At 43.3% G+C, this 27,948-nt stretch overlaps 3 protein-coding genes across 5 annotated transcripts in view; 2 read left to right on the forward strand and 1 right to left on the reverse strand.

The window, feature by feature from the left end:
• The window catches only part of CASQ2 (calsequestrin 2), a 63,443-nt gene extending 44,147 nt beyond the window's left edge, over positions 1-19,296 (forward strand). Inside the window, exons 9-11 of the mRNA XM_061638944.1 lie at positions 2,213-2,313; positions 3,739-3,813; positions 18,900-19,296. Of these exons, the coding sequence (XP_061494928.1) occupies positions 2,213-2,313; positions 3,739-3,813; positions 18,900-19,052 (329 nt within the window). The 3' untranslated portion in view covers positions 19,053-19,296. The remainder of the gene's footprint in view (positions 1-2,212; positions 2,314-3,738; positions 3,814-18,899) is intronic.
• The window catches only part of VANGL1 (VANGL planar cell polarity protein 1), a 91,022-nt gene continuing 63,300 nt past the window's right edge, over positions 227-27,948 (reverse strand). The window contains exons 9-11 of one of the 3 annotated variants that reach the window (XR_009764381.1): positions 18,870-20,262; positions 18,277-18,413; positions 10,549-10,902 (exon numbers count right to left, since the gene is read on the reverse strand). The gene's annotated coding sequence lies outside the window, so the exon portion shown is untranslated. Of the gene's footprint in view, positions 569-10,548; positions 10,903-18,276; positions 18,414-18,869; positions 20,263-27,948 lie in introns of those variants that run through there. The other 2 variants (XM_061638921.1, XM_061638904.1) reach the window with 2 other exon arrangements.
• Positions 23,338-27,909, forward strand: LOC133390420 (tRNA-specific adenosine deaminase 1-like). The gene is made up of 2 exons (XM_061638978.1): positions 23,338-24,737; positions 26,745-27,909. Exons 1-2 carry the CDS (start codon positions 23,918-23,920, stop codon positions 27,302-27,304), a joined length of 1,380 nt encoding a protein of 459 aa, XP_061494962.1. The 5' UTR covers positions 23,338-23,917; the 3' UTR covers positions 27,305-27,909.

The following is a 27,948-nucleotide window of genomic DNA, read 5'->3' on the forward strand; positions in this document are numbered from 1 at the left end:
ATTTGTCCAGATGATCTAAGTGATCTTGCAGGTCTACACAGGGGGAGGCAGTCCTTCAGGTCACTTGATCCCAAGTGGTTCTGTGCTTTATATGTTAGTAACAAGACCTTGAATGTAGGTAATCAGCAGCCAATGCAGTTCCCTCAGCAAGATGTAATATGTGTGCATCCAGGTACTCCATTCAACAACTTGGCCGCAGGGTTCTGCACTAGTCTCAAGGGAAGCCCCACAGAAAGCACATTATAGTAGTCCCATTGCGAGGTCACCAATGCATGAATCTTGGTGGCCAAGCTAGCCTTGTCCAGGAAAGGGCATATTTGGTGTGCCAACCTAAGTTGGTAATAGGTACTCCTTGCCATGGAGATTACCTGGGCCTCCAGTGACAAAGATGGATCTAGGAGCACCCCCAAACCTCATACCTGTTCATTCAGAGGGAGTGCAGTCCTGTCCAGAACTGGTTCATTCCCCAACTCCTGGATCTGGAAGCACTTACCCACGGAGTCTCTGTCTTACCAGGATACCGTCTCAGCATGTTGGTCCTCATCCAATCCGCCACTGCATTCATGCACTAGTTCAGAAAAGGCACAGTCTCTCCTTAATCAGATGTAACAGTGTACTGATGATCGTGCCCCAAATCTTGCAATGGCTGCTCCCAGCTGCTTCATATAGATATTAAATAGCATTGGGGACAAAATAGTGTCCTGTAGCATCTGATAGCATAGCTGAAGACCCATAATCCTCCAGTGCTATTCTCTGAACCCAGTCCCATAAGTAGAATTGGAACGACTGTAAAACAGTGCAACTAATTCCCAACTCATGGAAACCTAAGATAGAGGTTCCCAGACTGTGGTCCAAGAATTACCAGTAGTCCACAAGCTTAATTCCGGTGGTCCATGGCATGTCCATATTAGATATTCATGTTGACATTTTAATTTTGTTGCTTCTTTCATTTCTTCTATTGTATTTTATTGAATTACAATTTGAATTCTATGGAATGCAAATTGTAGGACAATAAAATAAAAACATAAAAATGCAATAAAAATACAGTTAAAATGCATACAGGCATCAAGCTAGAGAGCAACAAGGTGGCACTCCACTTGCCCTCTCCTGAAGAAGGTCATCTACTGGGGTGACAAAGGCCATGTCTGTACCAAAACTGGGACTGCCCTGGACCCTGACTGAAATGGGTCACAATAATTAGCTTCATCCCAGAGTTTCTGCAGCTGGACTGCCCTGACTCTTGCTGGGACCTTATCCTCAAAAGGGGTATTTGTGACTGAGCAATAGTTTGTCAAGGAAGGTCTTTTTAGGTATAGTCAAACTCCTTACACCTTCAAGGCGTCAGGCATCACCCTCTTGCACAAAAATGCCTTAACCACTCCCTGGACTCATCAACAGCAGACAAGATTTGGCTGTGTGCAAGACGTGGACAGAGGACAGAAAAGGCAGAAAATATCATTAGGGTAGAGAGGAAGAAAGCTTTTAAAATAAGGACTGCACGCTTAATGCTGATGGGATGTCTGCTCCATTTGATGGGAAGGGGGATACATTTTAGCTAAATAAATTGAAATAAACAGAGGTCTCAAAGACATCTTGAATGCAACATGTGTAAAACAAATTTCCTAAAATTTCCACCCAAACCCTCCCACCTCTCTAATTCTTTTGCCACTTTTAACCTAACATTCTTCTACATTCTAAAACATCCCTTTCTCAGCATCTCCATAATCCAACATTTTTTATCTGTAATCCAGGTGGTCAAAATGGAGTGGGGGTTGGGATGGGAGAGGATATCCTCCCACTTCTTTGCAGGCCAAAATGAAACGGTTTGAAATGAAAGGAGAATGGTACTCCACTGTTTTGATAGCCTACTATTCGCAATGAGGACAGACCGACAAAACTCCTTGGTGAATTTGGCCTACCAAGGTTCTCCCTCAGAAAAGCTCTCTCTCCTTGCGGCTCTAAGGTAGGTCCTCAGTGGGCTGAATAGCTTGTCATGTGTTTGAAACCAGACTCTGAAATAAGGCACAGGCAAATAATGAATTCTCCATCACCATCTTAAGTGCCAGGAATTCCCAAACTTGGCACCTTCTCTTCTCCTGCCCCTGACAAGGTTGCTTGGAGCACACCATTCTCACCCTGATGACTGAAAGCTCAGAGGATTCTTCTGACGTATATACATAAGAGGAACTTAATCAGTTTTTTAAAATTTCAGATGGCTTTGAATTCCTGGAAGTTGTCAAGCAGGTTGCTAAAGATAACACCGACAATCCTGAATTAAGCATTGTATGGATTGACCCAGATGACTTTCCTCTGGTCAGTATAATGGCCCAGCATTTTGTCATTTCTTAATAATTTGTTTGGTACAGGAGTGGGGAACCTCTGGCTTACAGACCTAGTTAAGCCTGCCAGTCCTCTCCATTTAGCCAACAAGGCCATTGTGATCAAGCCATGCCTACCTTCCCTACACCTGTGCAGCAAGTAAAGGCCTGGCTTAGTCAAATGGCATCCGTGATCACCTAATCAGTGGGCCTGCAAAGATCTGTGCAAAGGACTTCACAAGACTTGATAAATCAGCTGGCACTTTTGTAAGCTCTTATTACAAGGTTTGAAATTGTGGGCAAAAAGGGTCAACTGATCTGATGTCATTGTGATCTTAGTTGACTGACAAGTGAGCAACTCCACCCACCTGTCAAACTTGGCCTGTGGGGGAGGTAACAAAGGGCTTTACCTTAGTTCCGCACCCCGGCTCTAGAACATGTTTATATGCAAAAGGGATTATATTAAAAATAAGCATTACAATTCTTATCTCGTGTATCTCGCTCAATAACGTTGAAACTCAAGCAATGTATTATGTGTAGTTCTAGGATTCTTTCCTATGTGGTTTCTTTTCAAACACAATGCAGGCTGTGAATCTGAGGGAGAGAGTGGCACAAAGACAATCGAAGAACATAAGAAGAGCCTGCTGGATCAGGCCAATCCCCATCAAGTCCAGCATCCTTTCTCATGGTGGCCAACCAGTTGCCCATGGGAAGCCCGCAAACAGACCCTGAGTGCAAAGAGCACTTTCCCCTCCTGCGGTTTCCAGCAGCTGGTATTTGGAAGCATACTGCCTCCACCTGCGGAGGCAGAGCATAGCCATCATGGCTATTAGCCACTGATAGCTGCATCAATCTTATTTTAAAGCCATCCAACAGAGAGAAAAGGGGGGCTACATAACCCTTAATTCTCTGGTCCGTTTCCAGTTGAACTTCACCCTCACTAAGCTGCTTTTGCACCTTTGTGGGGGAAGACATGTCCTCCCACATTTTCTCCCTATCTTCTCCCCTGCAAATGAAAGAGCAGCATGAGAAGAGTGCTGTTGAGATGGGGGGGTTAATCCCCCCCACCGAAACCACACCTGAAGGGGTTTGGCATCCTCTCCCCTCCTGCCCTTCTTCCACCAGACTCACAGTCTGTCCAGGCTGCTTTAGGTCTAAAAAGAGAGCCAGATTCCTGTTGAGTTTTAAAGTAAAGTTACATCAGGGAATTCAAAACTGGACAGGACGGAATTCAAATCACATGTTGAGGGCAAGCCCACTTCTTTCCCTCTTGTCTTCAGCAATCTCATTTGTCAGGCCCAATTATTTAGACGGGCTCCCCTGGATTTTTGCACTGCTGCTTAGAGCGCTTAATACATCACCATATTAATATGAAATCCTCAATGTATAATCACACTTCAGTTTTCTTTTGCTCCTATAGCTCATCACATACTGGGAAAAGACCTTCCAGATCAACCTATTCAAGCCACAGATTGGTGTGGTCAATGTCACAGATGTGAGTATCAGCAAGTTCCTATTAAGTTCAAGGGACAAATTGTACCTATGGCATACCTCTGCCAAATTAAGTCCTGCTTAGCTAGAGACAGAACTGTGGCTGGATATTGGGGATGATCATATATGTAGTGGGAGCAGTCTCTCACTTACTGTTGTTGTGGCATTAGTCCTGACAGCCTGATAGTGAGTTCAGTAGTAAGTGGGGTGGGGTGGGGGGGGAAGGAAGCCTGTTAATTCCCAATTACAGCTTCTTTCATTTGACTCATAAAGTCAGTAAAGTTGTATAAAATTAAGATATTACAATTAGAATTAGTTATGCAACATACTTGCCTTAGCCTGCAATCCAATACATGTCTACTCAGAAGTAAGCTCCGTTGGGACTTACTCCTTAATGGGACTTACTCCTAAGTAAATGTGTATTGTATGCAGCCTTATTGATTCTAATAACTAAATCTGAGGTTCGTTGTAGCAAAATGTGGATTCTCCTACCTTTGGTTTTAGGAGTTTAGTAAACAGACCTATTACTTATGCAGCATCATAGCAGTGCTTCTCTTACTCTTTACAGTTATATGGATAGGAAGTCAGAATGTAGTCAGAACTCATGAGGCCATAAGAATCTTGTACCTCGTGTTCGTTTTGCTATAACTTACTGTTGCTGATTGAGAAGGCCTTGAAATCACAGAACCTTCTACTCAGCAGCTGACCTTTGAGAATAGAAATTCCATGTCTGAAACATAATTGCTCCAGAATATTGTTATGTTTGCCCTACTTCAGACAGTGGGAAGTTCTAGGGGCACTGCACTTACTCAGGGTCCTTTTATTTGCATAGAATCGATTGAGCATAGGTGCGGATACTGGGCTCATACCTACATCCATATAACCCATATAATCTGTAATCTAAGTCCCTTGTACCTCCATTAATTCACCCTCATCCATATAACATTCTCCTCTAATCACTGCCTTCCCACACTTTCCCCTCCCTTGATCTGGAGTTTCCAATACCAACTATACACCAAAAAGGAGAGAAACAGCGATTACAAATAGTCGCTGAGGAGGGAGGCTGGTTGCTTTGTCTCACACTTTCCTATGTAAGTGATGCTGACTCCGCCTCCTGCCATGACTCCTGCTTCTGTTGGGTTCCCATTGGCTTCCTCACCCCCCCCCCTTGTGTTGCTGACTGGCTCAGATCAGAACAAGATGAGAAGGAGGAAGGGGGTGTTTGTAAACAAAAAATGGACTGCCTTCAAGTCGATCCCGACTTATGGTGACCTATGAATAGGGTTTTCATGGTAAGCGGTATTCAGAGGTGGTTTACCTTTGCCTCCCTCTGAGGCTAGTCCTCCCCAGCTGGCTAGGGCCTGCTCAGCTTGCCACAGCTGCACAAGCCAGCCCTTCCTTGTCCGCAACTGCCAGCTGGGGGGCAACTGGGCTCCTTGGGACTATGCAGCTTGCCCACGGCTGCACAAGTGGCAGGGCACATAATCCCTGAGCCACTCACTATAGGGTGATCTTTAGCTGACCCTTGACTCCCAGGAGACATGAGTGGGGATTTCAACTCACAGACTCTGGACTCCCAGCCAGGCTCTCCTCCCCACTGTGCTATACCAGCTATTAATAGAGTTGGAAGGGGCCTAAAAGACCATTGATTCCAACCCCCTGCTCAGTGCAGGAATCCACATTAAAGCATACCGGACAGGTGCTTGTCCAGCTGCCTCTTGAAGGGCTCCCTGCTTCTCCCTCCAAAACTGCAGCCCCCTTTGTTCCCTTTCACAGCCTCAGGCACACACAGAGATCTTGATTATATCTTTGTTAGCTGAGGAGAAAGGGGAGGCATGTCCCCTACCTTCTCTCCTGATCAGTCTTTCCCATATAACATTTCACACTCAATGGTCATGTTGCATTTTGCCTCAGTTCCTAACACGAAAAGGCAAGGTCAGTAATGCAGGGTCCCTTCATTATAGTCACAGCCATGCTCCTCACAGCCACACCCCTTCTAAGATTATATAATTTAAGATTATACAATCTAAGATTATAGAATAATCTGGCCAGGCTTGAATACTGTTTTCTGCTTCTCTGTTGCTGTCACCATTTGACTGTCCTTTCTCACTGTCAGAGATATTGCTTGAACTACTGAATTCAGTGTCTAAGGAAATATTTATCTCCTGCTGGTACCAAAGTGCTTGATGATGTAGATGGGATGCTATCGTCAGGATTCACTGTCTCTTCTTCTGCAACTACAGAATTCTCACTCTCCACAACTTTGCTTTTTGAAGCAGAAACTAATAACGGCTTGCTTGCAATTGACACTCACTGGGGCCTGCATAACTGACTCAGAGAAAGCCCTATAGCAATGAAGGCTTCTCCTCCCTACTCCCCATCCCACTCCTTCTATGGGGGCTTTTTGCTGTGGGGTTAAGACAAGCCCTGTTTTTCCTAAATTCACACTAAATTTACACTTTTTCCTAAGTTCACACTCTCTAAGCAGACCATGCATTTTGCAAAGCAATTTGCAATCTTTTGAACTTTCCCACCTTCTAGGGGTGTCAGCAGGATTTCCTGGGCCCGGTATTCTGTATGTAGATAGGGCCCCCTACATTCCCATCCACCACCACTCATCTCCCTGCTATCTATTGGCAAAAACCGCTGCTTATGTATATATATTTCCAACACGAACACTTATTTTGAATCCAGTCTTGATTTAAAATGTATTTATTTGACAGATTTTAACCTGCCTTTCAGAGTTCCTGCCCTCACAAGGCATTTTGCAACGGTTATAAAGAGTTAAAAACCATAATCATATAATTATTAAATAACATTTAATAGCGAAACAGAGTATTGCAGGTCCAACAAAACATCTGTATGCGGCTTTTGTGGACCTCGCCGCAGCCTTTGATTCGATAGATAGGAATCTACTGTGGTCCAAGTTGCATGACTTAAACATCGACCCGCGCCTGCTCTTTCTCATTAGAGCACTCTATACAAACACCTTTGCCCTGGTGAGAGACAGCAAAACAGGAGCTTTATCTGACCCAATATTGGTGGAGAAGGGAGTTAAACAGGGTTGCCTGTTGGCCCCCCTTCTCTTTAATTTATTTTTGAATAATGTTATCTCTGCATTATCGGGCCCACAATTTTTTCCACCGTCCGTTGGGTGTAGGAAAATTTCTGTGTTACTTTACGCTGACGATATGGTTCTTCTTTCCTTAACACCTCTTGGTCTTCGGAGGCTACTAAGTAGTTTACAAATTTACTGTACCAATGAAAACCTAAAAGTAAACTATGATAAAACAAATATTCTAGTTTTTGGAAAGAGATTTAAGAGCCACCGTTGGCGGATGGCAGACACTCAGCTTATACAGTCACGAACATATAAATACTTAGGAATTTTATTTTCAGACACTTTATCCTGGAAACCCCATATACACCATATTAAAGCTATGGTGGCAAAAACAATAGGAGCTATACTAAAATTCTATCGTACGTCAGGAGGCAACTTGATCTTACCAATTTTGAAAATTTATAAAGCTAAAGTGATCCCTCAATTACTTTATGGCGTAACGGTTTGGGGATGGGATAAGAATATTATAAAGATCTTAGAATCTTCCCAAAATGACTTCCTTAGACGTATTCTGTTACTACCAAAGGGCACTTCAGCAGCAATGTTGCGTTCGGAGACTGGTTTTCCCCCAATATCTGCCTGCATTCACTATGCTCTTTAGAAGTTTTTGAGATCGTTTGATTCTCTTCCGGATGGAAAACTTTTAAGTGCATGTTTTGCACATCCTTTGGCCTCTAAATTGTGGCTTAGTAACCTAGAGGATTTACTACGTATCTATCATATTTTTCCACGAGAATTTAACTCGATCTCAAATTCTACTCACCTTCAAGAAGTCATTTTTCATCACTCTCACAGTGTAGATAGACTATCACTTATGAACTCAAAGGTTGCCCCATGGTTTTGGAGATTCAAGTCAGATTTTGACTGCTCACTTTACCTTTTATCACCCCTCCCGTTAGCCTTAAGACATGCCTTTACAGCTCTACGTTTTTTCTCACTGCCTAATGCAGCTAGAGAAGGCTGGCTCTCTGATACTCCTAATGTCCAAAAGTTTTGTATCTGTGGTGCACCGGAGCCAGAAGATCTTCCTCACATACTATTTTCCTGTCCCATCTATAATAATCCCCGAGCTAGATTTCTTAGGTCTGTGCAGCATTACGATAGGCTAATCTCAATCCAGGGAAACATAATTATTTTAATGTCTGATCTTGAACCCGAGATCACTTATAATGTCTCGCTGTTTACTTTAGCAGCCCGAAATTTAAGGGCCAATTTTAAAAGCACGCTCTCATTGGATACTGCTAATAATGGAGCTAATTTATAACTAAATTTTAACCTTTTCTATTTTAAGTTAGTTATTAAATTTTATTCAGATTGTATTTTATTTATTACTTTCTGCCTAGTTTTGCAACTCTGTACAAATGTTATACTGATTTTACTGTTATTTGTTTTTTGTTGTTGTTGTTTTGATATCTGTAGGCCTTTGGCCCTGGAATAAACTTATACTATACTATACTATACTATTAAATAACATTTAAAAATTAAAATAACATTTAAAAGATTGGAGCAACTTAAAGAAACCCTTAGCCTAATCAACCTCACAGGGTTGTTGCAAAGGTGAAAGTGGGGGAGGACCCGGGAAGAAAAGCAGATGCAAATACATCAGGTCATATTCACAAACCATGCCGTGAAGGGGAGAAAACATGCGCAAAGGCAAATTCCCCTATTGTTTTCAAAACAGGCTATGAATTAGACAAAGTGCTCTCTTCAACAGCCCAGGAAAACTTAAAACTTTTTTGACTCATATTTAGAAAACTATAACACATTGTAATGGCATCCCAGATCCTCCGTGGCGCAGAGTGGTAAGCGGCGGTAATGCAGCCGAAGCTCTGCTCACGGCCAGAGTTCGATTCCAACGGAAGGAGGAAGTCGAATCTCCGGTGAAAGGGGTCGAGGTCCACTCAGCCTTCCATCCATCCGTGGTCGGTAAAATGAGTACCCGGCATACGCTGGGGGGTAAAGAAAGGCCGGGGACAGAACTGGCAATCCCACCCCATATATACGGTCTGCCTAGCAAACGTCGCAAGACGTCACCCTAAGAGTCGGAAACGACTCACACTATAAGTGCGGGGACACCTTTACCTTTTAATGGCATCCTAAGCTGAATGCACACTTTTTTATTTCTGTTCAAAAATTATTTGATAGACAAATGTATAATATGAATTTTTTGCAAATAATTTTTAAAAAAACCCTGCATATACACTTTTATTATAATCATCACTGAAATTGGGTACCATGAATGCTTACCAAGGTCCTGCTGTGATCTGTTCATGCTCTGTGTATGCACACAGAGAGAAAACTGGGCGTGAGCAGGCACACGTGCTCCTAAAAGCTTACTCAACTCATATGATCTGCAGACAAGCAGGAAAAGGTAGCTATTTTCAGAACTTGCAAGGGGTTCTAGCTTTTGCCTGGAGATCAACAAATCCCTTGTCAATCACAACTCTGACCTCACTTATTGAATAAAAACCTGAAAGGACAGGGATTGGAGCAGCTGGCTAAGAGTCTGGAGCCCTTGGTGGTCCCGGGCCTGGGAGCAATGGATTCTTTTTACCTGTCTGTTAGTGGCCCTGCCTTCTAAAATGTAGGAAGGGATTTTTCCAACCCCTTCTACCTCCCTGTGTCACCCACTCCTCCATCCACACCTACCTAGAGTGTTAGAAAAATACAGAGGTTTTAGCCCATTCAGGCAATTTTTCATCTTCATCATCATGCTATAAGATAAGGAATTTTCTTTGCTGAGCTTCCCTTCTTGGGTGCCATATTAAGACTCAGTAACTCCATGTGGGCAGAGCTTATGAGTTTTAGGAGAAAACTTAAGCATGGAAATTCCTGATCCTAACCTCTGGCGTTGACTGCACCACACACACACATTCATTTGCATTTTACCTTTCCATGCACACCATAGATATAAATAACATAATTAAAAGCTGAAACACCACTCTCCCCCCCCCACTGGCTTTGGGCTGGAACAAAACCAAATATCTTCCCCCTCCACCCTTTTTTTGCTGCTGGATTGAGAATGAGATCCTTGTAAACAAACAAACACATTGGAAGACATGTAGCAGAGAGAGAGAGAGACCCCTCTTCAGCCCAAGTTTTCCACAGTTCCTCATTCCCTCATCTCCCGTGTCCTGGTTGTATCCACCCTCCTCTGTAAACTGTGATTTGCTTGCTCTCCATCGTTGTCTCCATACTCTTCAGTCCTTTTTGTGTGCACCTTCTCCCACAATGATGTCAATCAGCATGAAAGGGGAGTGTGTGCCACTGACTGAGAAGAGTCTTTTCAGTGACTGACTCATCTCCTTTCATGCTGAATGGCTCCAGTCATCAAGACAGGACAAGGAAGCAAGTTAGAAGACTCTTCTCGTGGGTAACACACTTGCCTTTCATGCTGACTGACTCATAGACACAGGAGAGATAGGGATCCTGCTGGGACCTGGTTCCCCAAAAAGTAAGGGGTCTAAGATCTCCCTGAGATCTTGAACGTCCACACACCTGCCCAAGGACCCTAACTGAGATGGAGGCAGTAGCAAAGTTTTATGGTTCTGGTAATAGAGGTTTAGTATTTAGAGTCAACACTTAACAAATAAACAATGGAACAAAAGAGTGATGAAATCAGTATCAGCAAAAATAAAACACCTTATTTTTTTATATATTCATATACCCCCTATTGCACAAGGCACAGCATGGTTTACAACAAAGTCAAATAAGATAACAAGAATACATGTTATAGATCTGTCAAGTTCTCTGGCTTTGCTAACAATTTTGATGATATAAATGCAAATGTATTCTTTATAGAAATGCTATCATTTTTGTAACAGCAAGGCAAAATAATTGTCAAGAACTGGAAATCAGTGAAAGGAAATATGGTTCCAGAATGGCATGGGTAGGTATGGCAAACAGTGGTAAGGGGATAGAAACCACAGGAGATCTCTTCCAGCAATACATAGAATCAGGTAGAGGGCTCTCCTAGGATGAAAAACAAATGAGATAATATGGGATCATCATGCTGGACTACTTACATTTCAACTTCTAGAATGAACAATATTGCATGAACACATATGAGAGTGCTTGCTATAAAACTTTTGAGCGTGTGGAAACGCTTATTAATTATTCTTGAAAATCAATTTAAAAAACAAAAAACAAAGCACTCTTCTAATAAGTAGCTTCCAGTGATGAATAGCCAGGGTTAACAACACTCCTTTGTCTAGCCCAAGACTCTGGCCACGTGTTGGTTTAAAGGTTATCTAGTGCGGTGCATTTCATTTGCTGTCGGACTACAGCTTCCACCAGCCCCACCCAGCACGGCCAGGGCCAGGGACTATGGAATTTAATTCAACAACACTTTCATCAACTAACAAATGTATTATTAACTTATCATCATCATCATCTGCTGAGAGTTAGGGTTTTAGATCTTAGGAATGACTTGACATGGGTTTACTGCTCTTTTTCTGTTAATTATGAATCTTTTTTTTTTTTTTTCAATAATTTTTATTCAGATTTTCATAAAACATACAAAACAAAATCATAAAACATTCAAAGACAAAAAACAAAATCAAAAATAGTTAAACAAAAAGAAAAAAAGAAAAAAAAAACAAAAATAAAAAATAAAGAGTAAAATATTGACTTCCCATTTGTCAAAGATCAAATCAGTTATAAGTCTATAATATATAACAATCCTGTCTCTTAAGTCATATTATAAAATCACTTTCCTCCAGTAGTTATCTTACTTAATCATCAAATCTCATAAACATTACTTTATTCTTTCCACAAAAAGTCAAAGAGAGGTTTCAATTCTTTAAGAAATATATCTATCAATTTTTTTTTCCAGATAAGCATAACGATTAATCCATCTCATTACTAATTATGATAATCTTATTGTCATAACCATAGTCAAAATAAACATTTCAATTAATCCATCACATCAGAATCTGTTAGGTTCAGTAATTTCAGTAGCCATTGTTCTATTATCTCTATTAGTTCCATTTTCCATCTTCCATCTTCAGTAGTCTTGTTAAGTCCAGTAATTTCAATATCCAATCTTCCATTATCAGTATTCCATAATAATCTTGCTGTCAAAGCCATAGTCATATAGTAAGAGTCTGATGGGAATTACCTCTATCCCAAATATTTTCTTGCCATCCATTCTGAATAGGTTGCTGAAATACTGCTGTAAAATCATATCTCTGTTCTTTTTTTCAAAATACACTGGGTCATCTCTTAAAAGTTTTTCCATTGTCACATGGCTGCAGTTAATTCCATAGATTTTCTCTATATTGGGCTCCATCACATCATTCCAGTCCAGAAGATAATCCATGCCATTGATAACTTTATCTCTAGAATCTTCATTAATTTCTTCAGAGATAACATTGAGTTCCAAACAATAGATTTTATTTCTAAAGTCCATAGACTCCAAATCTTGTTCCTGTTCCACGTTTGTTCCAATCTCCGGGATCTCCTCTCTCACAGGGACCCCTATTCCAGTCTCCAGGGTCTCCTCTCTCACAGGGACCCCTGTTCCAATCTCCGGGGTCTCCTCTCTCACAGGGACCCCTTCCAGGGTCACCTCTCTCACAGGGACCCTTATATCTTTAATCTCCTGCTTCATTTTACTCAATTCAATTTTCGTTATCTCAATCTCATCCATTATTTTCTGAAACATAGTTATTTCCAGATTCTCAGCCACTTTCTTAATTGCCATTTTAAAAGAAAAATATAGGAAAACCACTTCTTATTTCAGCAACAATTGGGTTAATACTCCAAACTTGGTGACATCACAGTATAAACAGAGCAGACAGCCTTATCTCTCCAATAGTTAAGTAAACAAAATGCAGTTCCCAGGATCGAAACAATTAATGGCAATCGTCAAGAAACAGATTCGTCAAAATAAAATAGACCAAAAAGAGAGTAGTCTCAAAACAGTATAATATTTTTCAAAATAAAAATCTGGAATAGAAATCCCTCTTCTGTGTATATCTTTAGAATGCAAATCCAGGACAGCTTTTTGCAACAAAAACAGAGATAAGCTATTAATTAGTGCGTAGCAGAGAGAAGTTACGGCTCCCCAGTGAGATGTCAAAAACCGATCAATCTGGCAAATCTCTTTTAAACAGCAACAATTTAAGTCAAGTAAAAGAAAAATATAGAAAGAAGGGTGCTTGCCTGTTAGTGCGTTCTCTCTTAGAAGATAAGATGAACGTTCGCTTTAACAGATAGAGCTTGCTGTTGAAAATCCGTCCCACCTTCGTCGGCTGGACCTCGTCCCATAAATTAATGAGATCTGGTCGTCCCAACAAAAATAGGCTTTGAGGTTAATCTCTTCGTTTCTCCCTACCCGGGAGAAGTTTAATCAGTCAAAAAAAAAAGAAAAAACTGACTGATATATCTGAATAAGCTTCTTTTGAGGCAGGAGCCCGTCTCAAAAGCAGGCACAGGCTAAGTCACCCTTCCCGGAAGTCTGTTAATTATGAATCTTGATGTTTTGCTTCTAAATTTCTAAATTATATTTTGCATGCTGCTTTGGAAAGATGTTTCTATTTTGAAAGGTGGCGTAATAGTCTCTTAAATAATGTAAATAAATAAATAAATACTCGTTGAGTTGGGTGTCTCCAAGTCCAATATATTCCATATTGCAGTCAGCCTCTGTCCATAACAGAAGCTCTAATGGTGGGAGTAGCATGGCACTCGTAAGTGGTCCCCTAGTCCTTTGGGAGGACATGAGAACAGTGCAGAAAACTCCTGGAGCTTTCTCAATATATTCAAGAAGAGCACACTTGCAATTCTTCCTATTTTTTTCTTTTCTCTAGTTGATAGTGTGTTTTATTGGTGGTCATTGGTCAGTACTACATGTAATGTCATTCATTCATTGGCGATCACTCGTGGCAGAGTAAGATTGTCTTCCAGGGTAAGGTCTAACAGTGGGTCCAAAAGTGACTGTGGAGGCCAATTCTGGATCCACACAGCCTCCCACAGTGAGGACATAGGTTTCCAGATGGAAGATGGTCACAATGAGGATTTGCTTGTCGTGTCTTCCGCTTAGCTCATTTGTCCCTTTCTCCCTGTACTCGTGCTTCTTCAAAGTCCATAGCACCTTTGATAATGGCCGACCTCCAATTGGGACGCTCATGGGCCAAGGCTTCCCAGTTCTCAATGCTTATGTTACTTTTTTTTAGATTAGCTTTGAGAACATCTTTAAACCTCTTTTGCTGTCCACCGATATTCCGTTTTCCATCCTTAAGTTGGGAGTAAAGTAGCTGCTTTGTAAGACGGTGATCAGGTATTCGAACAACATGGCCGGTCCAGTGAAGTTGATGTTGGAGGATCATTGTTTCAACATTGGTGGTCTTTGCTTCTTCCAATACTCTAACATTAGTCCGCCTATCTTCCCAAGTAATTTGCAGAATTTTCTGGAGGCACCATTGGTGGAATCTTTCAAGAAGTTGGGAGTGGTGTTTATAGATGGTTCATGTTTCACAGGCGTACAGTAAGGTCGGTAGTACAATGGCTTTGTAAATAAGCATTTTGGTCTCCCTGTGAATATCCCGATCCTCGAACACTCAACGCTTCATTCGGGAGAATGCGGCACTTGCAGAGCTCAGACGATGCTGAATTTCAGCGTCAATGTCAGCTTTTACAGAGAGATGGCTACCAAGATAAGAAAAGTGATCCAGTGTTGCACCATTAAGCTGGATTGATGGTGCTACAGAGGGATTGGTTTGCACTTGCTGATGAAGCACTTTGGTTTTTTTGATGTTAAACGAGAGGCCAAACTTTCCATATGCTTCTGCAAAGACATTTAGGATAGTTTGAAGATCTTTCTCTGAATGTGCGGAGACTACATTATCATCCGCATATTGAAGTTCTATGACAGAGGTTGTAATTACCTTACTTTTTGTTTTCAGCCTACTGAGATTTAAAAGCTTTCCATCTGTTCGATATGTGATTTCCACACCAGTGGGAAGTTTCCCCTCAACAAAGTGTATAATCATGGCAATGAAAGTAGCAAATAAGGTCGGAGCAATGACACATCCCTGTTTTACGCCTGATCCCACTTTGAATGCATCACTTTGAGAGCCATTGTTATCCAAAATTGTCACCGTCATGTTGTCATGGAAGAATTGCAAAATATTCACAAATTTATCAGGGCATCCAATTTTCAGAAGGATGGTCCAGAGAGCAGTTCGATTTACAGTATCAAAGGCCTTAGTCAGATCAATAAACACCATATACAGAGGTCGGTTTTGCTCCCTGCATTTTTCTTGAAGCTGTTGTGCAGTGAAGATCACGTCCACTGTCCCCCTGGAAGGGCAGAAACTATTTTGGGATTCAGGGAGGATGTCTTCTGAGATAGGTAGGAGGCGAGTTGTGAGGATCCTTGCAAGGATTTTACCTGCGGTAGCTAGAAAAGAAATGCCTCAGTAGTTCCCACAGTCTGTTCTATCACCCTTCTTGAAAAGATTGATAATTATGGCATCCCTAAAGTCTTCTAGGATCTCCTCCCTCATCCAGATTTTTTTGATGAGTTTATGAAGTTGTGTAAGTTCAGGCCCACCTCCTTTAAAGACTTCAGCAGGAATCCCATCAGGTCCACTAGCTTTGTTATTCTTCATTTGATTGATGGCTTTATTGACTTCATCCAAATTAGGGGATACTGCAAGCTCATCTCTAATTTGTTGTTGCGGGATTTGCGAGAAGACCTCATCAGCCACACTAGAGTTACGATTAAGGAGGTCATGGTAATGCTCTTTCCAACGCAGTGCAATAGACTCTTTGTCCTTTAGAAGTCTGGTACCATCCATTGAACGTAAGGGATTTCTACCATAATTTGTTGGTCCGTAGATGGCCTTTGTGGCATTAAAAAAGCCCTGTGCATCATGAGCATCTGCAAAATGCTGGATTTCTTGAGCTTTATCCACTGGGCGTTCTTAAATTCTCTAGTTCTTCTTTGGACCTCAGCCTTTGCACTGGCATAGATTTTTTTCTTAGCAGCACAGTTAATATCTTTTTGCCATATCTGGAAGGCTTTCCTTTTCTTGTCAATGATATATTCAATCTCACTATCATTCTCATCAAACCAGTCCTGATGTTTCTCAGTTTGGTATCCAATAGTTTGTTCACATGCTGCAATAATGGAAGTCTTCAGTTTAATCCAGTGTTCCTCAACATTTTCAGGGAGTTCCATAGGTAGATGTTTCTTGAGAGTTGTTTGGAAGCAAGCTTGCTTAATAGGATCTTGAAGGGTGTGGATGTTCATTTTACGCCTTGTTTTTCTTCCTTGGAGCCTACATTGAGGAACAATATTAATGGCCATAGTGGATCGAATTAATCGGTGATCTGTCCAGCAGTCATCGGTACTCGTCATGGCCCTGGTGAGGAGTACATCACGATGATCTCTGGCACGGACAATTATGCAATCCAGGAGATGCCAGTGCTTTGACCGAGGGTGCTTCCATGATGTTTTACATTTATCTTTCTGGCGAAAGAGTGTGTTTGTAACAAGATTATGCTCTGCACATTTAGTCAGAAGTAGAATGCCATTCAGGTTGCTATTGCCAACTCCTTATTTCCCAATGGTTTCTGGCCATAAATCAAAATCATGCCCAACTCTTGCATTGAAATTGCCCAGGAGGATATTATCCTCCTTAGGTATCTCTGATAAGATGGTGTCCAGCTGGGTATAAAAATTTTCCTTGATGTCCTCATCAGCATCTAATGTTGGTGCATAAGCACTTAGAATAGTTGCCTGCTGGTTTTTGGCAAGTTTTAACTGGAGAGTTGGGAGTCGTTCATTAATGCCAATAGGAACTTCTGACAAGAGCTTCACAAGATCATTTTTAATAGCAAAGCCTACTCCATGTATTTGTTATTATTGTTCAGGCAGTCCTTTCCAGAAGAAGGTATAACCTCCTTTTTCTTCCTTCAATTGCCCCTCTCCTGCTCTTCGAGTTTCTTGGAGTGCTGCTATGTCAATATTAAAATGTCTCAACTCCCTTGCGATGATGGCAGTCCTGCGTTCAGGATGTTCACTATCTGTACTGTCCAGCAATGTCCATATATTCCACGTTCCAAAGTTCATTTGTCTTTTGCGACCGCTAAGCGGTGACCCCACTGGACGCGGTGATCCAGTCAGGGAGAGAGATGAGGCAGACTATGTTTAGGGCACCTTTTCTAGCCCCCTCCCCATACGGGGTGAGCAGAGTGGATCCTGAATAGGACTGCTCAGTTGTGGATACAGCTGCCGAACTACTCAACTACATGTAATGTAGAAGTTGCCAATTGCCAGTTTTTAAAGAATTCATCTTGTTTTGAGGAGTAACTCAGATGTCCTAACAGAAGGGAATGTGATGGGAAGGGAAATATCACTTTGATCCCTCATTCCATTCATTGTGATTTTTCAGGTATTTAAATGTTCCATACACATTGCAGATTGCTGATACTACAAATAATGAATTGGGCTTATTCCAGGTTAATGATTATTTGAGCTATCAGCAAGTGAACTCTGGTAAATACTCACTCACTCACACTTTGTACGTTCCCCCTCTCTCTTTCTCAACCAAACTAGATGTAATGGCAACAAACCCCATTTGTTTAAAACCCAGGTCTGCCCTTCATCTCATATAAAGCAAGAGCTGTATGTGTGTGGGTGTGGGTCAGTTTTTAGAGCAAAAGGGGGTGAAGGAATGAGAAAAGCTGAACTCTCTTCCTGCACCTACTGCTTACTTTCCTATAGCCTCTCTCGGGTGCTTTTTTCCTGGCCAAGCTTAGTTCTATCCAGTGTCTGAACTTGGCTGAGGAAAAAAACACCTAAAAGAATAGGAGGGATGGTAAGCTCTCACTTTAAATGTAATGGAGACTGATCTGGATTTAATTTTTAAAATTAAATTAATTCTTTAAAAATTTATATCCCAACCCTTTCTCCAAAAGGAGCCCAGGGTGGTAAACATAAACAAACAAACAAAATAACAAGAAAAAGAAAAGCATACTAAAACAGTTTAAAACATTAAAAAAAACTATTACAATTAAAAACATTCTAAAACAAAATTATTCTAAAAAAGGAGAGCCTGGCTGGAAGTCTGTGAGTTCAAATCCCTGCTTGTGTCTCCTGGGTGTCAAGGGCCAGAAGATCACCCCCACAGTGAGTGGCTCAGGGGTTATCTGCCCTGCCACCTGTGCAGCTGTGGGCAAGCGGCATAGTCCCAAGGAGCCCAGTTGCCCCCCAGCTGGCAGTTGTGGACAAGGAAGGGGCTGGCTTGTGCAGCTGTGGCAAGTGAGCAGGCCCTAGCCAGCTGGGGAGGACTAGCCTCAGAGGGAGGCAATGGTAAACCCCCTCTGAATACCGCTTACCATGAAATCCCTATTCATAGGGTCGCCATAAGTTGGGATCGACTTGAAGGCAGTCCATTTCCATTTCACAGTTAAAAACATTCTTTCATCAGTAATCTTCAGGTTGCCAGGAACAGTCCCTTTCAGCCATCAAATGCCTGGGTAAACAGGAATGTTTTCAAATTCCTCCTGGAAGTCAATACTGATGGACCTCTCTGGGGAGGGCAATCCACAAACCACTGAAAAGGCCCTGTCACAGGTCATTGCCAACCGGGCATAGGTCGGTGGCACCACCACCACCACCACCAAGGCCTCATCTGCTGATTGTAGAGTCTGAAATGGTTGATTCTAGGGAAGGCAATCTTTTATATACTTGGGTCCTAAGTCATTTAAGGCTTTATATGTTAGTTGCTAATACCTTGAATTGGACCCGATAGCTCACTGGCAGCCAGTGCAGTGTTTAGGACTGGTGATATGTGGTGCCATTTGGCTGCCCCACTTACCAGCCTAGCAGCTTCAAGGGCAGCCACAAATACAATGTATTACACTCGTCCAGATGGAAAATGTTTAGTTTGGCCCGAAGTCCCACTGTTTTATGTGAAGAAAATGTTCACCTCTCTCTGTATTGCCTTTCCTTCTTTCAGGCTGATAGTGTCTGGATGGACATCAGGGATGATGATGACCTCCCCACAGCTGAGGAACTGGAAGACTGGATAGAAGATGTACTTTCTGGGAAAATAAACACTGAAGACGATGATGCTGATGAAGATGATGATGATGAAGATGATGATGAGTAGCTTATGGCTCTCTAAAACCACCTGGACTTTAAATTTGTATTCCTCAAGATGTTATGCCTCATCTAAAGGGAAAGCATTTATCTGTAGGACTTCCAAAGTCTGTTTCTAAGGGTAATTGAAAGCTCCTTGACCTGTTTTCTTTTTTTTGTACCTATTTCCAACATATGTCCTATTCTAGCTTCCAAAAGCTGTTCCCCAAGCATATGACATACTGAAATCAATTAAAAAAGGTGAGTGCATGGTATCTTTGCTTTCTGTAAATCTCACTCTTTATTGGTAAGAATAGTAGAAAAAGTATGGAATTATTATAGTGGCTAGATAGATAACACTTTACGAGGAGTTGGGAGTTTCCTGGCTTACGACAAAAATATATTAATATATATTTTGGTTGTGCTTTGCCTGACTTGTATTTCTGAAACAGCCTTTCAAGATGAGGCACAAGGAGAATCATAAGTACACTTTACAGGATATCAGTTTAAGAAACAGCTTTGAATATTAAGCATAAAATGGTTTAAAATAAAAGAAGAACAAATGTAAGGAGAGGATAAAGCAGTTGTACAAAAATTGAATATTCTCTCTCTTTCTCTTTTGGCCCAACTGTACATGTACTTAAATATAGAGCAAGTAGCTATGTGTCTTTTCTCAATTTTTCTTAACTGATCAGTGCACCTAATTCTCACTGTGAAGGCAGCACATTGTGTGTGTGTGTGTGTCTGTGTAGTCCTCATTGGTGCCAACAGGGACTCTTTCTCTAAAGCTCCTATTCATGTTGGCATGGGGGAATGAAAATATAATTCTCCCCTTCATTGCCTTCACAGTGAGAATTGGGCTCTTACACCCCTGTAATTAGTTTATGAAAAACGAGATACGTAGCAGGCTGCTATGCATTTCAGTGTACGTCTAGCTTGGGGTGGACACAGACATGAGCAAAAGTGAAGAAATCCTTATCCTATAGAAAGAAAGGCAGCTTAGAATGTGATTGTGGAGAACACAGAACTATTGAAAAAGGGAATAAAAATAACCGTGTGTGAATTTACACACAATCCAACTGAAGTACAATACAGATTTGATACTGAAACCATGTCCTTTTGAGGCCCATTGGCCATGACAGATGTTGATTGTTGTTGACTGCTCTATAAATCACCTTTAACACCACTCACTTCTTGACCACATGACAACCCCGTAGCATTGTAAACAGCGTAAGAGATTTCTGTTGAAATATGAAACAGTACACAAGTTAAATAAATAAATAAAATGTGGGCCAAGCTAGACAAGACGGCGAGATGCACAGTCAGGGCTTATTCACATGGGAGTATTTCTTCATAGCAAATACGCCACTTTTGCCATCATAATAGATTTGCAAGGTCCATACTTCCTGCTTAATGGTAGCTTCAAATCCTTTGTTTTCCATTCATACAAGTAGGTGTTCCTCTGGGAAGGGTTAGTGTTGCTGTTTCCTTGTGGCCCCACCCTCTAATTTTACTCCCTCCAGTTGCTCAGTTACTGGGTATGTGCAAGTATTTTTGTCCTGTGCAGTATTTCTACTCCCTCCTGTCCCCGCCACTTCCTGAAGGTTGGTGGTTGAAAAGAAGTGGGTCATCTGCCCCCCCTTTCTCCACTGCCCCTTGCTTTTTCTGAGTTAATTTTTTCCCACTGGAAAAACAAATCAATGTAATATATTTTAAATAAAATATCAATATTAGTATTATCTCAAAATGTCAATATCGATGTTGATATTTTGAGAAAATGTTGATAATGATATTTTTGAGGTGACTTTTAAAAAAATCCACGTTACATTTCTTTAGGGAAAAAATTGGATGCCAGGTGCAGAGAGAGGTTTCTTCAAAATTCTCTCTGCAAAGATACAGAGAACATGAGAAAGAATGATAAAATCCAGTTGCAGTTCCCATCACTAGTTACAAGGAGTGAAGGAAGTTTACTCGGGGAGAAAGGGAGGGAAGAAGGGAGGGCTGCGGCAAACCGTGAAGCGGGGAGGACAGAGCAGTCGGAAGTTGCTAGATAATGCAACTTGCTCTTTAAGTTATTTCAATTATTGTGTTTTTTTCTTGTTATAAGTCACTTTGAGTTCTACTGTTGAAAAAAAGCGACTAACAAATGCCAGGAATAAATAAATAAATAAAATAAAATGGAATTCATGGGAGAGTTAGTGGGCGGAGAAAGGGGAACAGCTGAAAGTGATGATTCACCTGCCCACTAAAAACCATTGAAGCAAACAGTCTTCACAGACGTGTGGAGCAGAGTGGAGCCATATTGTTCTAAACTTTTTGTATTATCAGTGGATTGGGTTAGTACAGATTTACAGGGGAAAAACTCTGTGATAGCTTCTGTTTGCCAGTAACGTCATGTGAACCATGTAAATTAAAATGCTGCCACATTTACCACATTGGAAGTGAGAATGGACTCATGGGTTTTCTCACTGCACTGAGACAATTTTGAGAACTGATACATCTCCACCTGGGCAAACCTTCCAAGGTTTCAAAAGAAGTAAGGGATGGAAAACAAGCCACTCTTCCTTCTTTTCTTACCCTAAGGTAGATATGGTTATCTTGGCCTTAAAGGTTAGTGTGCTCAGGTTTCAGAGATACCTTAAGGGGTGTACCTGCATCTCCCAAGTACATCTCCATCTGTGCCTGTAGTGGAATGGTATAATAGCACACAGAACACAAAATGAAGTATGAATAGACCAACAAACATCATGTTGGTGAGGATATGGGGATTCCGCCTGTTTTGAAGCTTCCATTAAAGTATAAGGTCCTCAGCTTGGGGGTGAGGGCTTCTGTAAGAACCAGCTCTTTAGGTGGATGCACAAATATCAGCCATCACCTGAAGTGCCACGTCATGACAAAGTGGGCAGCAAGGGCTCAGCAGCTTTATGGGTGCTGGGGAAGTCCTCAACAGCCACATGTTGACAACCTCCAACTCAACTGGGTATCAGTCTGTCTATAGGGATAATGCAAAGCCCTATCCTGTGGCTCTCCAGATGTTGGCCGCTAGCTTCTGGTTGGCCACGAGCACCGGTTAGCATGGCCTAGGACAGGAATCATGGGAATTGTAATACAACAACATCTGCAGGGCCACAGATTTCCCACTGCCCTAAGGATGTGTAGGTATCTGAAGGACCACTTGCTCCCATATGAACTTGTTCAGATGTTAAGATCGTTTGTAGGCCCACCAGCTGAGATAAAGTGGGCATTTTCTAGGAACTGGTCTTCTTGAATGAGGTTGTGCAACTGAGGCACCACTTTCTCATATCTAATTACCTGGTGCCAGTCTTATGCCCTTTAGATAGTAGGTGAAAGTGGTTTTTATCTTCCAGAGCTTTTATGGTTTTAATTGCTTTCCCCCCCTGATGCTTTTAATTGCAAGTGTGAACTGTTGTTTTATTTAATGTGGGTGTATTTTTTTTTTAGTGATATAAGCAACCTTGGGAATTTTAAATGGTAGTAGCTAAAAAAATCCACAACAGCCTACGGGGGAGAGGTAGGAAAAGTTCACTACCAAACAGGAGAGATTCTGGCAAGAAGGGGAACTGGCAAGGAGCGTTGGGTGCAGACTGCATTGGGAGAGGGGCGCAGCTGAAGGGACCTGGATCCAACTCAAACTGTGGTCAGACTTGTCAAGTAGTGGGAAATCACATTTCAAACTCTCATCAATCAAAATCTCACACTGTTGCCTAATTACCAATCAGGTTTTAGAGGAGGCTTGAGGAATAGAATTGCATGGAGCCCTTCTACCCTGCCTGATATGGCTGGCAAAGTGGAGCATCCACTCCTGCCCCAAAGGATGATGCCTGATGGTTCATAAGTTCATGCTCCACTCCCCTTCGGCTTTAAGTTCCTGTCTTGTACCCAGTGCTCCTCAATATCAGTACACAGTTGCTGGGGAAATAATTTATCAGTCTGGAGAGCAACATCATCAATACACTGACCCCACTATTTTTAATTTCCAGGAGCATTTCCTGAATGAGGGTAACCCATTCAAAACTAATCCAGCCAAGCCTGAGGTTATGATCGCAGAACATTCCGAGACTGTTTTAGCTACCTTGGATGGGTAATACTCCCCCTCCCCGAGCAGATTCACCTGCACGAGCCCTGAACCCAGCCTTAATGCCGCATTCTCACATGGCAGCAGGCAGAAGGAGAGGGGGAGGGGGTTCAGCAGTTTAAGTTGGTGAGCTGATTCTGCCACTTCTTGGGGACTAGGATGTTTATCTCAGCCATGCTTCGGTAACCTCTGCTACTTACTTCAATGTGTGAGACTCTCTTTGTAAATGGAATGGAAACTTTAGCTAGTGTAAAAACTTTAGCTAGCGTGACCCTTTGGGAGCCGGAAGTGCAGCTGAGGCTCGGACTCCTTCCCGTGCGAGAGTGCCTGTGAGCGCGCGTGGAGTACCTCGTCAGGCGTCGCCGCGCTGCTCCTCGTAGGAAGGGCCACTCTTCCCGCTCGCCACGGTGACCACCCGGCTCCATTCCGCAGAGCTGCCCTGCTGGCGGCGATTTCTTTAGCTGCTGACCCGGTGCGCACTCGAGGACAGAGAGGCGGCTCTGGTGGAGCGGGCCTTCCTCCCGCGGCGGCTTCCCGCCTTCCCTCCTAAGTCCTGTCCGGAGCCCGAGAAGGGCTTGCAACACCTCCGCTGCCCGCGCCCGCCGCGAGGCCGACCCGCCTTGGGAGGGACTCTGTGGGGCAGGAGGAGTCCGCGTGCGGCAGGCGTGGGCGCTGCTGGGCTCCAGCACTCTCTCCCGGCCCGGCCCGCGCCGTCTGTGAGCGGCTGCTGGTGGGAGTCGCATCCCAGCGACGCCCGGAGGCCCCCAGATGACCCCCGTGACGGAGCTGCCTGGGGTGCGATGTGGGCGGCGGACGAGGTGGCCGCCCTGTGCTACGGCCACTACCACACGCGGCTGCCTCGGCGAGGGAAGCCGGCCGCGGGGGCGCGCGAGTGGACGCTACTGGCGGCTGTGCTGAAGGTGGAGCGCTGGGCTGAGCCGGGCGGCGGCGGGCCAGCGCTTAAGGAAGTTGTTGCCATGGGAACTGGTACAAAATGCATTGGGCAGTCAGAAATGAGGAAGACTGGAGACATTGTCAATGACAGTCATGCCGAAGTGGTGGCCAAGAGGAGCTTCCAGAGGTACCTCCTTCACCAGCTGTGGCTGGCTGCTGTGTGCCAAGAGCCCAGCATCTTCCACCCAGGAACCAAGGAAGGGAAGTGGATTCTCAAACCACATGTCAGCTTTATTTTTTTCTGCAGCCACACGCCTTGTGGGGATGCGTCAATCATCCCAGTGAGGGAAGCAGAAGCCCAGCCTTGCCAGCCTCTGAAGCCAACAAAGGCCCCTAAGAGGGGCTTTCACGGTGACTGTGGAAGGGAGACTGAAGGAATGCTAGCTGTCCATTCCCCCAAGAGACAGAAAGTGGCCGACAGCCATTCAGCCCATGGTGCTGAGCTCCCTGCCGAGGATGGTGCTGGAGCCAGTGTGGTGGATGTCCACCGGACTGGGGGCAAGTGTGTCCCCGGAGAGGCAGGGGACTCCCACCGGCCTGGTGGTGACTTCCACGCCGTGGGGCTTCTACAGGTCAAGCCAGGCTGTGGGGCCCAGACGGCCTCCATGTCGTGCAGCGATAAGCTGGCACGCTGGAACGTCCTTGGCTGCCAGGGTGCTCTCCTAAGAACATAAGAACATAAGAAGAGCCTGCTGGATCAGGCCAGTGGCCCATCTAGTCCAGCATCCTGTTCTCACAGTGGCCAACCAGGTGCCTGGGAGAAGCCCGCAAGCAGGACCCGAGTGCAAGAACACTCTCCCCTCCTGAGGCTTCCGGCAACTGGTTTTCAGAAGCATGCTGCCTCTGACTAGGGTGGCACAGCACAGCCATCACGGCTAGTAGCCATTGATAGCCCTGTCCTCCATGAATTTGTCTAATCTTCTTTTAAAGCCGTCCAAGCTGGTGGCCATTACTGCATCTTGTGGGAGCAAATTCCATAGTTTAACTATGCGCTGAGTAAAGAAGTACTTCCTTTTGTCTGTCGTGAATCTTCCAACATTCAGCTTCTTTGAATGTCCACGAGTTCTAGTATTATGAGGGAGAAGAACTTTTCTCTATCCACTTTCTCAATGCCATGCATAATTTTATACACTTCTATCATGCCTCCTCTGACCCGCCTTTTCTCTAAACTAAAAAGCCCCAAATGCTGCAACCTTTCCTCGTAAGGGAGTCGCTCCATCCCCTTGATCATTCTGGTTGCCCTCTTCTGAACCTTTTCCAACTCTAGAATATCCTTTTTGAGATGAGGCGACCAGAACTGTACACAGTATTCCAAATGCGGCCGCACCATAGATTTATACAACGGCATGATGATATCGGCTGTTTTATTTTCAATACCTTTCCTAATTATCGCTAGCATGGAATTTGCCTTTTTCACAGCTGCCGCACACTGGGTCGACATTTTCATCGTGCTGTCCACTACAACCCCGAGGTCTCTCTCCTGGTCGGTCACCGCCAGTTCAGACCCCATGAGCGTATATGTGAAATGAAGATTTTTTGCTCCAATATGCATAATTTTACACTTGTTTATATTGAATTGCATTTGCCATTTTTCTGCCCATTCACTCAGTTTGGAGAGGTCGTTTTGGAGCTCTTCGCAATCCCGTTTTGTTTTAACAACCCTGAACAATTTAGTGTCATCAGCAAACTTGGCCACTTCACTGCTCACTCCTAATTCTAGGTCATTAATGAACAAGTTGAAAAGTACAGGTCCCAATACTGATCCTTGAGGGACTCCACTTTCTACAGCCCTCCATTGGGAGAACTGTCCGTTTATTCCTACTCTCTGCTTTCTGCTTCTTAACCAATTCCTTATCCACAAGAGGACCTCTCCTCTTATTCCATGACTGCTAAGCTTCCTCAGAAGCCTTTGGTGAGGTACCTTGTCAAACGCTTTTTGAAAGTTTAAGTACACTATGTCCACTGGATCACCTCTATCTATATGCTTGTTGACACTCTCAAAGAATTCTAATAGGTTACTGAGACAGGACTTTCCCTTGCAGAAGCCATGCTGGCTCTGCTTCAGCAAGGCTTGTTCTTCTATGTGCTTAGTTAATCTAGCTTTAATCATACTTTCTACCAGTTTTCCAGGGACAGAAGTTAAGCTAACTGGCCTGTAATTGCCGGGATCCCCTCTGGATCCCTTTTTGAAGATTGGCGTTACATTTGCCACTTTCCAGTCCTCAGGCACGGAGGAGGACCCGAGGGACAAGTTACATATTTTAGTTAGCAGATCAGCAATTTCACATTTGAGTTCTTTGAGAACTCTCAGGTGGATGCCATCTGGGCCCGGTGATTTGTCAGTTTTTATATTGTCCATTAAGCTTAGAACTTCCTCTCTCGTTACCACTATTTGTCTCAGTTCCTCAGAATCCCTTCCTGCAAATGTTAGTTCAGGTTCAGGGATCTGCCCTATATCTTCCACTGTGAAGACAGATGCAAAGAATTCATTTAGCTTCTCTGCAATCTCATCGTTCTTTAGTACACCTTTGACTCCCTTATCATCCAAGGGTCCAATCGCCTCCCTAAATGGTCTCCTGCTTTGAATGTATTTATAGAATTTTTTGTTGTTGGTTTTTATGTTCTTAGCAATGTGCTCCTCAAATTCTTTTTTAGCATCCCTTATTGTCTTCTTGCATCTTCTCCAGCAGCCCATCTGCTTGTCAGCCGTGGTCGTGGGCCGTTGTCCCTACAGCAAGGAGGCCCTGCAGAGGGCCATTGTTGCAAGGTGTTGGCCTGTCTTGGGTTTGCCAGACGGTTTCTGGGCTCAAGAGGTGGAAACCCTGCAGTCCCAGCTGCTCTTCGTCCACAGCCGCGAAGCAGTTGAGGCCAGCCATGCTCTGGGTCAAGGGAAGGTGGTGCCGTGTGGTGCAGCTATCAGCTGGAGTGCTGTTCCGGAGCACCCACTAGATGTCATTTCACGTGGCTTCAAGCAGGGGACAACCAAGAAAGCATTTGGGAGTCCAAAGTCCAGGTCTTGGATCTGCAAGGTGGAACTCTTCCAGGCATTCCTGAAGCTGGTGAGAAGCATCCCACAAGAGAATCTGCCAGAAACTCTCAGAGCGAAGAGATTACAGACTTACTGGGAATACAAGGAAGCTGCTGCCAGTTACCAAGAAGCCTGGAAGGTCCTGCGCAGCCAGACCTTGAGCTCCTGGGTGAGGAATAGTTGCAGTTACCTGCACTTCATGTGAGAGTGGGCGGAGCTGTGCCGACACCTGGCTCAGGTCAGGAGCAAGACTGCCTTGCCTGGGAGGGTCACACATTACTGGTCCTGCTGTGAGTATCGGGCAAAGAGCTGCTGTGCCAGCAGCAACAGCTGTGGGTTTACTGGCAAGATGACAACTTTCGGCTTTTGGAACGTCTCTTGACACCACCAAGGCTCAGATACACGGCCACCCGTCACATCTTCACCAAATGGCTTGCCAAAACTCTAGGTGGCAAGTATCTAGAGCTGTTTGGGGCCTTCTCCCAGGCATTTTAATCATTTAACACTATAACATCTCATTTTTAACATTTTAATATTTTTGGCATTTTAGTATGCTAGTTTTTTAACATTTTAGTATTTTTGTGTGTTTGAATTGTCTAATAGGTGGTTTTAATTGTATATTGATGTCTTATTCTGTTGTGAACCGCCCAGAGAGCTTCGGCTATGGGGCGGTATAGAAATTTAATAAATAAATAAATAAATAAATATGCATGGCACAGCTATTAACTCACGACTTCCATTGTAGTTACACTATCTTGCCACTCTCCAGAGTGAAAGTCTAGGAACAATTTTTCTATGTATAAATAAAAGTTGGCAACCCATAATGGAAATAATTGAGGAACTGCATTT

This window comes from Rhineura floridana, chromosome 1 (genome assembly GCF_030035675.1).
Source record: "Rhineura floridana isolate rRhiFlo1 chromosome 1, rRhiFlo1.hap2, whole genome shotgun sequence".
Classification (NCBI taxonomy): Eukaryota; Metazoa; Chordata; class Lepidosauria; order Squamata; family Rhineuridae; genus Rhineura; species Rhineura floridana.